Source organism: Pezoporus wallicus, unplaced genomic scaffold (assembly GCF_028554395.1).
Source record: "Pezoporus wallicus isolate ANWC-B61680 ecotype Strahan unplaced genomic scaffold, APGP_CSIRO_Pwel_v1 contig_5785, whole genome shotgun sequence".
Lineage (NCBI taxonomy): Eukaryota > Metazoa > Chordata > Aves > Psittaciformes > Psittacidae > Pezoporus > Pezoporus wallicus.
Genome location: NW_026641150.1, coordinates 1346987 through 1362782, shown reverse-complemented (window position 1 = coordinate 1362782; position 15796 = coordinate 1346987). Strand labels below are relative to the sequence as shown.

At 41.0% G+C, this 15796-nt stretch overlaps 1 protein-coding gene across 2 annotated transcripts in view; it reads left to right on the top strand.

Moving 5' to 3' along the window:
- Positions 1–1091: 1091 nt before the first annotated feature.
- GRTP1 (growth hormone regulated TBC protein 1) overlaps positions 1092–15796 on the top strand; it is a 36749-nt gene continuing 22044 nt past the window's right edge. The window contains exons 1-3 of one of the 2 annotated variants that reach the window (XM_057422316.1): positions 1092–1172; positions 3045–3196; positions 8803–8961. In XM_057422316.1, the coding sequence (XP_057278299.1) occupies positions 1135–1172; positions 3045–3196; positions 8803–8961 (349 nt within the window). In that variant the 5' untranslated portion in view covers positions 1092–1134. Of the gene's footprint in view, positions 1173–1809; positions 1890–3044; positions 3197–8802; positions 8962–15796 lie in introns of those variants that run through there. The other variant, XM_057422317.1, reaches the window with a different exon arrangement.

Below are 15796 nucleotides of genomic sequence, written 5' to 3'. Positions count from 1 at the left end.
ACAATCATGAACATTTACAGCCCTGTGATGGCAGTCAAACCAAGTACAAACCTCTGTATTTTTTCCCTGCCTTTGTAGCCAAACTACTTCCACATTTCTGTGTGGGTGATTGCCTTTGATCCCGCAGAGAGGAGGTAGCTTTCTCGAGGAGTGTGCTGGGAGGGAACAACTGTTGATCTCCCTTGTGAAATCCCATCTGTTGTCTTCAGCAACTCTTACTTGCTGGCTGAACAAGATAATGTTTCTCCGGCAGTAGCTGTAATTTTCCTCGCACTTTGGTGAGTGCAAAGTCCGAACTTGATTCAAAAAGGACAAGAAGGGATGTAATTTCCCTTCTGTTAGGCAGTGTGTTACGAATTAAGTTGCTGGCACTCAGGTAGGGCAGAATCTGTGTGGGTTTTGAGGTTTATTTGACACCTCCAAAGACAAATGTTAGAGGTGGGTTATGAAAACTAGGAAGCCTTTTTGGGTATAATTTTAGGTGTTATAACTCCATGGTTTTTACAACCTGTCATTGATTATTTAAATCATATTTAAATGATTGTTAGCTGATGGTGAAAACTAAGTCAGCAGAAGCTAAGGATGGTAATATTTCAGTGTAACACAGCATTGATTTTAATGAGCTACTTGAGGAAATTAAATGGAAGAATGGGGGGGACGACTTAAATACTAATACAACCACCTCTTCTTGTTGGTTATGGGGAAATCCCTTCGGTTTAAAGGGCCGCACCTGTGGCCGCTCTCCCTCTTTGTTAGCGAGATATTTCCCTCAATATTTGAGCTTTTCTCCAGAGGTGGCATAAACGTGAAACACACAAATCTAAACCGGGGTCAGGACCGCACCAACACCCCTCCCCTGCCGAGGCGCCCGCCCGGCGAAGCAGACTGTAGCGGAGCGGACATTCGGCGGTGCCTCAGCTGGATGAGGCCACCCCGCCGCCGCCCGGCCCCTGCTGGCATAGGAGGCGGGACCTAGCGGCCGCCCCCGCCCCTCGTAGGGCGCCAGGAGAGTTGAACTGAAGAGCCGCTCCGTATGGGCTTCGGTTGCGGTGCTGCTCGGCCTGAGGAGAGCTCACTCAGCGGCCGAGGCGCCGCGCTCCCCGCGCGGGGGGGCAGGCAGCGGGCAGGCTGCCCATGGAGAGCCGAGAGGACGGGCGGGACTGGGCGTATAGGTAAGGGCTGCTGGCGGCGGTGCTTCAACCCCATAGCGCCGGGCCCGTGTGGCGGGTCGGCTCTGAGGCGGATGCCTGACAGCTCTGAGGTCCGGCGTGCCAGACCCTGAGCCTGGGCCGCCGACGGCCGCCTGCCCGCTCCCACCTGCGCTTTCCCGGGCGGGGGGGATCGCGTTTAAAGTTACCGCCTTTTACAACTTCACTGTGAATCAGCGGCACTGGGACTGAGGGAGGGAGCGAGCCGGCAGCAGGAGCGGTGGCTCTCAGCGCTGTGTAGGGATCTCGGTTTGGTTTTTTTTTGTAGTGCCTTAAAATAGCTGTTTGCCCTGCTGGTAACTTGCCGAGTCAGACGAAGGGCTGGGGCTGAGGGGAGCTGTGGTGGTGGAGGATGAACTTGGAGCCGGTTAACGTAGGGGCAGCGAGGTGGGAGCACTTGGGGATGTGAGGAGGCAGTGGCGGCAGGTAACGAACGGCCTGACCCAGCGGGAAATGGCTGAGGGGGCTCCAGGGGGGAGAACAACCGGACAGCGATGCGGCTGCCGGGCACCGCCGGGCAGTGGTGGTAACCTGCGCTGCCTGGGGGCGCGTTGGGGAAGGTAACTTCCTCACAACCCTACTTCCTGACTCTCTGGTTTCCCTTTCTACCTCAGGAATGGAGTTGAGCGTGAAATTAATCTGCACTTGCTGCCTGTACAGTCGCGGTCATAAGTATGAGATGTATGTTCATGGAGGTGTTAGGATTTTTGAGTGTTTTTATGCTCATTTCCTCAGACAAGCCTGTGTTGGTGATTTCACTGTTTTTTCACATCTGTGGCTTTTGTGTCAAACTTGAGGAGCATATGAATACAAAGGTGACTTTTCTGACAGCTGCTTAGATAATAACAATCTGAGATCTGAATATTTAATTCTTCCTGTTCTGATTCATCCTTTACTACCCGTGACCATCCCATGAGCCAGAATTTGCCCAAGGCTGTATCAGTGCTGCTCCATGGGCAAATTCCATGAGTTAAATGGGCAGTGGTTTTTTGGAAGTTATGCCTTGATGTCTGTCTAGCAATGTTTTTTGTGAATAGACTTCTCTGCTTGTTTTAACTTCTATGAAGCTGATGAGTGTTCTGTACTCAGGTGATTACTGGCAGGTGTAAAACATCCTGGGAAGATGTCATAAATCTAGTTTAGCAAGGTGAACTAGCTGTATATCAAGGTAAAACAGAATCAGACTTGCAGTTCTGAAACTCCATCAGTGTCATGGTGCCCAATATACTATAACACTGACATAGTGTTAAAGATAGTAAAATAAGCATTTTTGATACTAAGTATGAAGAAGGTATATTGACACAAAGATTTGTGGTTTGTTTTGTTGGTTTTTTTTATTCCATGCCATATACTTTCCTAAAGATAATTTCAGAAATTACCGCTTTTAAAAACAGGCTTTGTAACCTTTTACACTTGTACTTTTTGTTGTCATTTTTCTGTGCAGAGCAGTGTGGAAAGTGAGTTCAAGCCATGTTTGAGCTGCTGTGCTATACCATCATACTTGTAAACTGTTTGCATGTATTGAGGAAAAAATACCCCCCCGAATTCTGTGTGATCATAATCTGGGTTGGTTTTGCACACAGTGGATCCTTTGCTCAAAAATCTCCTTACTTCCAAAAGTAGTGAAATCTGTAAAACTGACTGAACTGTTCATGTTTAAATTCATATAAAGTAGGCTTTTGTTGGGAGGAAAGAGTTTTGAGTGCTTTGAAAAATAGCAACTGGAAGTTACTTAAAGCATAATTGCATTTTTGTGGTTTTGTGGTTTTTGGTTTTTTTTTTTCCAGCTATAGGTATGTAGAAACATTTTAACAAGAATTCTTTTTTATTTTGTAGGGTTGATCCGTATGGGTTTGAAAGGCCAGAAGACTTTGATTATGCATCCTATGAAGCATTCTTTTCCAGATACCTAGTGGTACTCACTAGAAGAGCAATAAAATGGTCCAAGCTCCTAAAGGGGAATAATGGTATACAGAAGAGTTTAAAAGGTGAGGTGTATGTCTATTTTTAGGTAAAAAAACACATTATGTTGGAACCAATATAAATGGGTTTTGCGTCCTTGAATGTTAAATAGTGTTTTTGTCTTCAAGTGAAAACCGGTAGTATAAACTAATAATACATAGGCAAGTGTGCTGCTCTTAGGGGAATTGCTGATTTGATTTAAAACTTACAAAGGAGTAATCTTTCTTTGGCATATGTTATATCTTACTACTTCTGTAATGCAGAGATCATGACCACTGCACTTCCAAGATGCTGTTTTCTAGCTGTTTGTTGTATTGTTCTCTGCTCTGTCCTCTCTTTAAAGAGACATGAGGTTATGTATGACTGTCTTGAACCCCATGGGACTCTTAGTTGCTGACTCTTTGACAGTTTTTCAGATTGCTGAGATTTTCCAGCTGTCTATATCCTTCTTTTGTAAAATGGTGTAATCCCACAGCTGAGAAGGTATGTACTGAGAACTGGTGCTAAATGCCACATGAAAGTGAAGAAAGTAAAATTTAATGTAGGCACTAATGCAGCATTGGATAAAATGCTGATGGAACTGTTGATGGCAGCTTCCAAAAGCAAGAAAACCTGTAGTAATCTTTTATCTTCAAAGAGGGACAGGGAGAAATAAATAGAGTCAGAAGATGGCAGGGAGTCCCGTGAAGCTAAAGGATGGGGGGGGGGTTTCCTCCCACTCTCTCTCTGGGTTATTTTTTCATATAAGTGTTTAAGTTTTCCTCTCTGCCCTTAATGATGCTATTCAGCTTGTATTCCCTTTAGGAGTCTTTTGGAGTTAGAGATCTGTATAAATATGTTAAAGTGAGTAAAACTAAGCAAAAGTTAATCAGGCCTTTGAGTAGAGTATGTAGTGTGTTACATAGCTGAATACTTAGAGTTGTGTTTCAGATGCAGACTTTCATTGGTAATTCTGATTGTTTTGTTGGTTTGGGGTAGCTTTTTTTTTTCTTGGCACCAAGAATGGAATGATAACTACTGAGGTATTATAACAGTGTATTTAGTGTATGGATGTCCATTTTAAGGATGAGGAATCCCAGAGATTGTAGCTTTGAGCTATAGCTGCGAGATCAGATGCTGCAAATCGGAAAGTAGCTACTTCTAATCTCTTTCTTCCAAAGCTTTTGCTTAGGATGTCAAGTTTGAATATAGTGATAATTGTGCAGTTTTTTGAATTGGTGAGGATTTTGAGATTCTGCAAAACTTAGTTTTCTAGTTGTGGAAAAAAAAAGTCAGGTTTTGATTCATCTCCTTTTCTTAAAATGCAAGAACTGTGACAGAGGCAGCTTTTAGCAATTTCTAGGAATTCATTACATTTCTCTTCCAGCATTGCAGACACAGAATTCTACTGTGATGCAGACAGCGTGAATGCCTTTGGTCTTATTTGAGAGCCAAAACTTTGACCAAATTCTCAACTTGTCCACCAGATTTCAGCACTGATGATCATGCTGCCCCACTAGCCATGTAATGGCAGTAACCATTAATGTGGTTTTACTTCTAACAGACTATGTGGAAACTAGCATGCCATAAATCCACTGAGTGGCTCTTGGCTGTAGCAAGCCCTTGCAGGCTGGTACATCATCTTTGACATTACAAAATTTTGCTAAGGATAATAAGATTTGTAGACTATGCCTTCTCATATATATATATGTATTTATGTGTGTGTAGTACCTAAGGAGAGTGACTAATATAAATAATGTTGAGGAAATGTGATCTTGAGTATAACTGCAAAGTTGTTACAATAAGCCTCTGACATTATCCTAAACTGATATCACAGAAGAGGAGAGCAACAGATTAATCTGTACAATTGCTGATTTTTAAATACTTCCCTTCTTATATCTGTAAGATGGGAGCTTGTGGCATGTGCACATAGAATTATGTAAGCAGTTGTTTAGGTATGCGCTTCGATTTCATTGCAGGCACTTGGAGACCAGAAGGTCTGCCTGATGATGTGTTGAATTTCACTCCTCCAGAACCTGACTTCATTGCTTTGAAGCTTTGCTTAGTAGCTGCTGGTTCTGATTAACTTCTCCTCTTCTGCAAGTCAGCTATAAGCTAGAGCTGCCACTTCCCCCTGAATGCAATAGCTGTACCTGCAAACTCATACTCTTCTTTGGAGTTCTGTTGGGGGCTTTTCAAAGTGCATCCTGTTGTGAGTAGATGTGAGAGGTATTATATATGTGGTATCTCAGTAGCTCCAGACCCCTTTTGTCTTTACACCTAGAGAAGCTCATAATTCCTGTCCCGGTGAACAGGAAGAAGTGATGACTTGTGTTAATTTTCCAGTTTGGAAATGTGTCATGTTCACATGCCTCGCAGCCAGGGTGGTATGCATGTATGCATATAATTCGATTCTACTGTGAAGTAGTTAGACTATGTTTTAACAACTGTAATTAAGCAGCGTATCCTGTTGTTCTGGATTACAGCCTTCCAGCAGGGCAGGTCATAGGAATTTTGGCTGGCAGTTCCTTCTTCTTGTTCTGTTTAGTTTTCCCCTCTACCCTTGCTATCTTCACCTTGTTTCCTTTCCACATCTGAATTTTCAGTTGCCTTTTGGTCACTTGCCTCCTCTCTCTCATTTCCCCACTACAGAGATCCTCTTAATTTTTTTTTTCTTCATTCAGCTGCTGTCTTTATGGGACCAAAAAGCAGCTTTCTGCTTTGGCTTGTTTACAACAAACTGACATAGTTGCTCAAAGTAGCATAATTCTGACCAGAAGTCTCTTTTGTAAAAGAATCTGTCTGTAAGTGGATTAACCAGAACTGAACAGTAGCAGAATGTGTTTTCTAGTCTTTGAGTCTGATAAAATACAGTGAAAGGTGAATGGTACTAAATGGTGTTTATAGCATAGACACTTCTGTTCCAGCCCATGGGTTGGAGAAAGTAAGGAGCATCTTAGAAAGTCAGTTTTCATATTCGACTATAACTTGAACACTTATGGCCCAGATCTGCTTTTGTTTCTTCTGTGATGTATTCATGAAATAAAACTTTCAATTCCTTGATGGATGCTGGTTTCAGCTCTTCTGTAGAATTTATCCTCTAGGGTCCAAGTTAGTTTCTTCAGCATTCAACAGTAATTGTTGGCAACTGAAAAAGTAGCTGAAAAGTGTGGATTTAAGTAATGGAATTAAGACTGCTTTTGTTTGCTTAAATATTGCTGTTTCCTATTAATGAACAGGCAAAAGTATCACATAAAGATATTTCTTTACTGCATGTGTTTTAAGGCTTAGACTGCCTTGTGTACACTGTGGTTGTTCTGGGAGGGATGCCTCATGTGGATACTTAAGGCTTGCTGGTAATTCAGCAGTGCTGCTTTTAAGATCAAGCCCTTGCTTTACAATTAGTCGGATGTGTGGTTGGAGACACATGCACAATCCGGCTTCATCTGTGAAAGCTTCTTTAATGCTACAATGGGAGGATACTCTGTGGTGTGGACTGTTGCTGCGGGCTTTTTAGTTCCTGAGGATAATGCAGAAGAGGGCCTATAGGAAACAGATACATAGTTGTATAAAACAATACAATTTTGTATATAGAATATGACATTAAATCACAACTGTCCTAATTTTCAAAACTACTCTGCTGCTTCTGTGTGCTAGTTTGCAGATCCTGGCAAGTATGATAATGGTGTGAGGAAGAAAAGCACCATGTAAAGGGCTTTTTCATTCTTCAGGGAGTGGGGGAGCTGGGGTAGGTAGACACTTGGGGCTATACAAGCCTCTGGCTCTCTGTTACCATGAGAACAATGACACTGAGGAATAATGAGTATATGCTGTGCTGCAGGCCTGCTTTCCCCTTGTGCCAGTGTCAAAGGCTTGTCCCTGCTTCTCTTGAGTTTAATGTGTATTGTTGGATGTGGATGCTGGCTATGCTCTCAAAATTTACAGTTGCTTCATAAAAAATACCATTTGAATTATGTGTTAGAATATGATAATACTGTAATTTAGCCAGTAAATTTGCTTCTAGAAACATTTGCAGGCTCATCCAAATGTCTCTTCTTGCAGACCTAAATGGGACTGGTTCCTCATGCTCATTCCTGAATTTGCTATGTCCTTTTATAGATTTCCTGAGCTTTAGAGTTCAAAATACTGTAGAAAAAGATGAGGTGGGGATTATTAGACATCCATGGAAACAAGTAAATTATTTTCAGCCTGTCTACAAGAAGACTGTAGTTACTTTATGGCTAGAACAGTAGAGACTAATCCATGAGTATAAGTCCTCATTGAAATGCTGAACAAAAACTCTACCTTAAATACCAGGTGTTTATTGCAAATGTTAAGGGTAGGAGTGGTTTTTTTTGAGAGAAAGAACCACATTTTTGGTGGGTGGAATGCCCATCAGAGATGCACAGATCGCTCTGTTGACACTGGGAAAGCAGCTTTGGCTCCCAGTGGATAGGCAGCTGAAATTAGGAGGAATGTATTTAGAAGGTGGCTAGCTGAGTTGTTGCAAAACCTAGGTTCATTCTGCTGTTTTTAAGGCCTTTACTTCAGGCAGAGTTGATCTAGAGTTTCAGACCTTTGTGACTGGATAAAATCAGATCGTGTAATGATATTTCATATGTGTCTCTGCGTGTGTGCAGAATAAAAATCCCCACTCTCGTGTTGAGTCCTATAGAATTCAGGGAGAAGAAGCAGATACTTCAGTTGACACAGTCTCACTCATTTAATAAGAATTGTCTGGTTCCTTTGTGAGTTTCTTTTCTTTGGAAAAAGCAGAAGGATCTCAAACATTTGGGTGTCTTTTTGGGTCGGAAGGGGTAATGCTGATTCAGGATTATGTACCAGTGAGGAGCATTGGCTCCCTGTTAATATTTTTCATGCCATTCCCAGGAGGAAGCTGCTTTGGCTGTCATTAGCTTGATGCTTCCTCCTGCAATCTTGCCATCCTAGTTATTTACACTGAATCATCTGCTTAAAAAACCCCCCACAGCACACCCTGATGATGAATACGATACAGGAGGTAAGAGCTACTTTAGATATGAAAAGACTTCCCCAGTTATTCTGGGAAAAATCATCTGCTGCTCACTCGCATCTCCAGTTCTTCCACAGGCTCATTTAGACAGTAGCCACGTACTTCCTATTTGTCAGTTTCTGCCATGATTTCAGTGGTTAGGTGCTAAGCTGAAATCCTGGGCTTACGTTAACAGCTATTTATGCTAGAGCATAACCAAGCAGACAGAAGGGGGTTATCATGCCAGAGGCCATTGGTGATGTAGGGAAAGAAAAAGTCAGTACTCATCTAAATAATAAAGGACAAAGATCAAGGAGAAACTTGCTATTTGTATCTCCATCTGGAAAGGTGGGAAGAAGAGGAAAGGATTCCAAATCCTAATGGGGAAATAGATGAGGGAGTTAAGAAAGCCTGGGTCTGAACATCTATATGGGGAGTCTTAGTGGCAAGAACTTAGTAATGAATCTAAAATATACCATGTAGCTGAGAAGGAAATGCATAGGAGAGAAAGCTTAATAATCTTTAGTCAAGAGTTCTTCTATGATATCTGAACTTTCTGTTGCTCATTTCCAAAAGAAAAATGCAGATGGAAATTTTACTTCTTCTTTTTTTTTCCAAATCACCAAACTTCTTGTTTTGCAGTGAAGAGATATATCAGGAAAGGCATCCCCAATGAACACCGTGCATTGATCTGGATGATTGTGAGTGGGGCCCAAGCCAACATGGAACAAAACCCTGGGTATTACCACAGCCTGCTTGAAGGAGAGAAGAATGACAAGCTGGTTGAAGCAATCAAAACAGGTTATTGTCTTGATAACACTGTTTATCCTTGTTTATTTGTCCTATGTCCTCAAATGTTAGGGATCAAGTTATGTCATGGAAAACTTACATTTCTGTAGTAGTGGTTTAAGTGCTGAATTATCATATAAATTAGATTAGCCATAAGCTCTTTCCCAGTATAGATCTTTCCAGGTTCATTGTGTGGTCAAAAGCATGAAGGAAGACGAGAAATTTCCTTTGGGAAGGAGCAGAGAAATACTGGAAGACATTACTGTGTCATCTCCTAAGTGACTGAACAGTTATGTACAATGAGACCTGCCTTTGGGTCTGTTTCTCCTTACTCCTGTCCCAGTAGGACACTGGAAGAGCAGCAGGGATGGTTAAAGATGCAGTACAGTGTCTGTACGAGGCAGGTGAAGTAGGCTGGATTTCAGTCTGAGGAAAAAGACTGCTGAGGAAAAGCTGCTGATAGTTAAATGAATTATAAATGGTGTAGAGAGGGTGAATGGGGAGTAATTGTTATTTGATTTTTGTAATATAAGAATCAAGGACACTGAATGAAATTTGCCATGATGCAGGTTTAGTGTATCACTGAATAGTGGCAGTTGTGTTACTGGAGGGTGCTGCTGAGGCCCTAAGTATGAACTGGTTTAAACAGCAATTCGACAAACTGAGGAATAGGGAAATTCACCTGATGCATGAAATACTAAACGCTAAATGTAAATCCCTGAAAGAATGCAAGTGTAGGAGGAGAAATAACCCTCCTTTACTAATCCAGCTTCATATGCACTGTCTGTGAACTTTTGATCAGTGGCCAATGTTGGTGACAGGGTACTGGGGCAACCAGTCTTTAGACTGGCCCACTGGGTGTTTTCAAGAGGCAGTAGGGGAGGACAAGCAAGTAGCACTTTGACGTAACTGATATTTGTCCTGAAACTTTTCAACCTGCTGCAGCAGAGCTTTTGTAGAGAAGCTGATATCAGCTGAATTGCCCAGTTGATGATTCAAGAGGTTGGGCTGTGCTCTGGACAAGCACAATGCTGAGGTTCTTCTGTTAGAATGGCAGGTGCAGTTGTCATCTTTCTCCTCTTCAAAAAGACAGGTAGTTAAAGTTGGTGCTTTATGGACTTTTACTCTAGTTGGATAAACATCTGAACACTTTTTGGTTTATGCCAAGTTTCTTCTCTGCCTTTCCCTGCAACATCAACAGCAGGACTGTGCGCTTTTGGGAGTACACGCCTTAGTAAGGCATTTTGGAGCATAAACTTTGATGCTTCTATAAATATGAAGACTAGCCAGAAATCTTCAAGCTCATATCCTGATCAGAAGTAGAAACAGTAGAGCTATAACTATGAATAAAGGGGGAGCTACTAAGATGACTTTTCGAAGCCAGCCTGGGAAAGGGCCTGGAGAAGGATCAAACAGTTGGGGTACAATTGCTGCAAGAGGGAGCTGCAAACAATTTCTTTTCCAGTACTACACAATGAGATGAAGGGTGATAGCATGACTGTAGGTGTATTTTCATACAGTTTATTCCAAGAAACAAAAATATTTCTGTGAGGAAGGACAAATAATTGAAGAAGATAAAGAATCATGTGTGAGTTATGAAGGAAATAAAGTCTTGGAAGAGCTACTGCATTGATTGGAAAACTGCAGAAGAGAAAACTAACAAGGGGCAAGTGAGGGAAGGGATAAAGAAGAATAGGCTGAAGGGGTTTTATTGGAAGAGGTGGGGAAGTAAAAAGAGGACCTTTGACTCCAAAATGATAGATGTCCCTTCAGAAAGGAAGAAATAATGTGAATGTACAAGGCACAGAAGGAGCAAAGTACTTAAGGTGAATGGTAACTTTCTGTTTAATAAACTTCATGTTCCTGTTAAGTGTGCAGATTTTATACTGGGCTTTAGCTAAAGGTTGTTTCAGCGTGAATTGTTGTCTGATGTTAATTTTATTCTGCCTGTGGTGTTTTCCCATCACCGTAGTTGTTTTTAATGGTAAACTAAAGAAAAATGTGGAATCTTGCTGCTGTTCACTTTTCCTGTCTGCAGTTGCCAAAATTTTTAGGCAGTTGTGCCGTATTTAGTCCTGTGGTCTAGCTGTAAAGTTAGCCCAGGATAATGTTGCAATTTAAAAACAACAAAACAGCAACCATGCTTGCTTTTTGTTTAGCGTAAGGGGCAGCAGGACAAGGCCAACCAAAGACTTTATTCAAGTCAATTTAAAATATGTGTAAGAGCCAATGTGTCCTGTTTCTTTTGCATGCCCAGAAACTCCAAACAATTTTCATGTGTGTTTGGAACTTATTTTCAATATGGGAGTGTCTTTAATGGGATATCATCAGGTTAAAAAGTGCAGGTAGACTGTGTGGTGGAATGGTCTAATCTTGAAGGAAAAATCTGATTAGTAATAGAAATAAAAGTCTTTCAGCTAAATTGATCTGAACAGTGCTTTCACCGTATTTGCCCTTTAACTTGCTGATTCTTAACTGTTGGGCTTTATTGCTAATTTTGTGTTATGAGTTTGGTGTGCTTTAGTTTTGTTTGGTCTTTGTTTTTGTTTTTTTACTTAGTAAAGACAAGCATAGGAGAGAGGAGGCTTCTTACTGTAACCTTAAATGTAAGAGCTTAAAGAATGCAGGTCTCTAAATTCTGATGGAATTTTTCATGGCTTGGTTTTTGTGTGGATTTAGAAGGACATGCATTCCTACTGCACTTTGTTGTTCATGCCCTATTATAGTAAAGTTTGGTAGGACAAATGATGTTGACAGGGTGAAATGTAGCTGTCCTCCTAATGCAAAGGCTATGCACTGGTTACAGAAAGGCTGGGGTGTTAACTGATGTAGCTTCCTTGCATTAAGCCCCACTCAGGCTGGGCCATTGAATTTCATAGTAAGTATGGCTGTCTGCAAGTCCTTTTGCATGCACATGCAGCTAATATCCATGTTTCCACTTTTATTTCATGAGGAGAAGCTCTAGGTGCTGTGAAACTCAGGGTCTGATATTTGTCAGTCAGTCCCTTGATCCCACGCCACACTGTGTGACTGCTGGCATAAAGATCTGATTGTGGATAGTAGTTGCAGGATCTTAGTGAAGTTTATGGGTTGAAAAAGTAAGTCAAACAATAGCCATTGCCACTTTACTAGAGACAATGAATATTTTACCATCAGCACACTAATAAACTTCTCTAAATGGGGTTATACTATTAGCAAAGGTTGTGAATTTTCACATAACTTTAGTGCCCTTAACCTTGCAAGAGCAAGGGAAACAGTAGTGTCAGCTTTTCTGTCTCTGTAAGAGAAGCCGTATCAGGTCATATCCAAACTGCTGCCTCATCTGGTCTATATTCTAGTTGTTTACTAGAACAACTAAAGGAAGAACTGGAGGTGTAAAGTGTGTAGTGATACTTCCTCAGAATGTTTTTCCTAGTCTCCAGTTATCTGTGGTTTGTGGAGTTCCTGACTAAATATGCATATGTTTGTAGTTAATAACACTGGATGGGGAAAAAAAATCATGAAAATCCCTCTGGCAGCTCTTTTGCTCGTAATTTTACAGATTTGTGATGTCTTGTTCATAAGAATCTCCCTCCAGTCTGCCTTGTTTTACATTATATATGGTAGCCATTTCATACCTGTGATCTTTCTTGTTGTTCTCTTTTTCACTTCATCCAATTCTGATATCCCGTTTTGGAGATGAAGGGGAATGGAATTTATGCAGGTGCTTCTCAGATTTATACAGTGGCATTATTGTTCTTTTGTAAGAAATCCAAGCCCTGTTTGCTCTCTTGATTGCTGCAAGCTACTGAAATGTTACTTGGTGCTGGTGGTGAGGGGTGTCAGGCTCAGTTTCCCTGGTTTTAGTTGAAGCAAACTTGACCTTAAGTTAAACAATAAAAAGCCCCAAACCTCTCAAAAAAATTTCTAGTTCCAGGTGTTGCAGGGAAAAGCTTGAAGGTGAGTCTTAAATATCCAGTTATTAAAAATATACTTTCAGTATATTATTTTTCCAAGTTGTAGTTGATGACCTAACCTCATCATTCTGGAGGTTTGCAGTGGAGCTAAAAAATATTACCTGCCTGAAAGCTATTCAGAGCAGACACAAGTTACAGATGTAGCAGTGTCAAAAGAGTGACTGTAAGTGGAGTAGAGGGTGTTGTGTAATTTACTGTCTGGGAGTGGGAAGCCCCTGGATCTGAAGGTAAGAACAGAAAGGATGAGATAGCAAGATGAAGAAGGTCGACTTCTAGGTGTCTGACTTTTGAAGTACTTTCGATATGAAAAGCACAAGACTGATACAAAAGCATTAGTTTTCTGGACTGCACACTTAAATTTCTTAGCTCTAGAAACACCATCAACAATTGTTACATCTATCAAAATAGATGTCTGTTTTATAAACTGGGGCTAATGTGGCTTTCTGCCTATGTTTGTATTACTGAATGAGGGTTAGAGATGCCACAGACCTGTGGAAGGGAAGAAAAAAGCTGATGGTCTTCTCAAGGTTGTTGCACAGAGATAAATCAACAGGAGAGGAAAGCTGTTGGTTTTGTTTCACAGCAGTGTAACACTGCCATCCCACTGTGCTGAAAGATCATCTGAAACATAAAGGCATTAGGATTTATTCTGAATTTACCACAAAGGAGTAGCTAGCTTTTCTCTGTGGTCTTCTTCCTGGTCCCATGCTCCTATACTTAGTTTGGTTATAGTCAGCAGATCTGCACACAATCACAAGATGGTCATAGTTTGGGGATTTATCTAGCAGTATAAAGTTCTAACATTCATTTTCCTGCTTGAAAACAATTCTGAATATTTTTTTCCCCAAAACTGGACTAGTTTGAGGCAATGTTCTTTTGGACACTAATGTCTGTCAAGAATGAAGTAGGTTAATGGCTAGCAGGTCAAGAGAGTGAGCTGCATAGAGTGAGAGAAGGTGTTTGGATATCTCCTCTGGAACAGGGTTATTAAAGTGGGCGTAAGTGCTCAAGTCAAATGAGCAGCTCTCACCTGCTGCTGCGGTTTGCTTCAAGTCATCTCTGGCAGTCATCTCATAGTATAGTAAAACATGAGTTTGTGTGCACTTGAGTGGGTTAACTTCCGTCACACTGTAGTCAGAGGAGCCTCAGAGCTGGAGGAAAGGGGAGAGCATGCAAATGGAACAGAAAGGGAAGGATGGAGAGGAAGTGGGACCCCCTGCTCTTGGTGTACTCAGGGTGGTATTCTGGCACAAGGAATCCTGTGAAACCATGCCCGTATCCTCTATTAAGTGTAAAGACTTTAGCTCTTATATATTTTTTTTGTCCCCATCCCTTCTCCTCAAACTAAAATACTGTTAGTAAGTATAAAGAAAAGTTTTACCTCCTTCATAAAATTGGCAAAGACTTCCTACAATCAGAAAGCAAGTTGGAACAGATTCTCTCAACTTCAGGCCTCCCTCAGGTAGTGAAATTAAAGATAAGTTCGGTTTGAGTAGTCTCTGTTCTGCATATGATGGACTTCTCACACTCCCCCTTCACCCTGTCTGCATAGCTGAAGGGAAGAGCCATAACTGAAATGTCAGCATTGATCTTTTCTGTAACATCCAGCATGTACTTTAATAAACAGCAAATTTTGATTATGCAAATACTGTGCTGCTCTTCGTACCAAGAAGAAACATAACAAATGTATTTATCCTATAATTAGCTGTTGCTCAAGTCCTTTTAAAAATTGGTTTTTTTCCATGTGTTCTTCTTTTCAGTCGCATGAGAGGTGAAGTGAAATATTTCCCTGCCCACCCATTTCTGTTGCTGACTTTTTCACTTTAAAAGGAAGAGCTAGTGATTAATGTGATAGTTTTTTAATACTTGTGACTTCCATTATACTACTTGTGATTTTTGGGGAGCTTTCTTCCTTTGGTTGCTTACAGCTCAACTTGGTGTCAAAGCTGTAACAAACTTCTTCCTTTATGCAGGAAGGGGCTGATAAGACATGATAAGTCTTAGGACATAGGTATCTGCACAGTAGTGCTGTTACTGATTTTATTTATTAGATTTAACACAATTTGTTGTTATTAAATGTAAAGAAAACAACTCTTTGTATTTTATTATTAAGTCTCGAAAAATCATCAAAGTTACTTTTGAATAGGATTTTTCTCCCCAACTTAAACTTCTTAAAATCAAATGCACAAGTCTGTACTGGTGACCTTGGGTTCCCTCTTTACGGGGTGAAGCAGGCAAAAAATCAACTCTGCCTTTTTCTTTCCAACAATTAAAGGGAGTTTTTGGTGACTAGCTCAAACTTGCATATCTGATTTTTAGACCTTTGTAAGGAGACATGAGTCCTACTGTTTATGGTTGGTCTGGAAGAAATGAGTGTTTTGAAATGCTACTGATTGCATAGTCCTTCCTTGGTGCTTGAAGCATGTGGGATATGCTCTGCTGCTTGGATATCAAAAATCACTCTCCTTGTTGGTTATCTTGCACCAATGAAGAAACAACTATTATCATGGTCCCATCACAGAGAAACTTAACAAAAAAAAAAAACACCCCCAGAAAACAAAAACAACTTTCAAAAGGTGATTTTAAGTGGAAGTCACCAGCTGCAAAAACAGGGCTGTTTTTTAACTGCTTGGGACTGTTTGGTAGAAGTTCACTGAATAAGTCAATTGAAAGTTCATCTAGTTTGTTATAAGAGCATGCTTTCCTAGAGACACAGCTCATTTCATGCCACTTGGCTAGATCAATTTGGTATGTGTTGTTTCTGTCAGTCTAAATGTCTGGTTTGCTTTCATTTAAGTCTTTGCAGTCAGGCGTTGAGAGAGTCCAATCTGCAGAAGTTCTCTTTAATCCTGCTTGAAATTGATTTCTGTGCACTAATAGGATTATTTTTT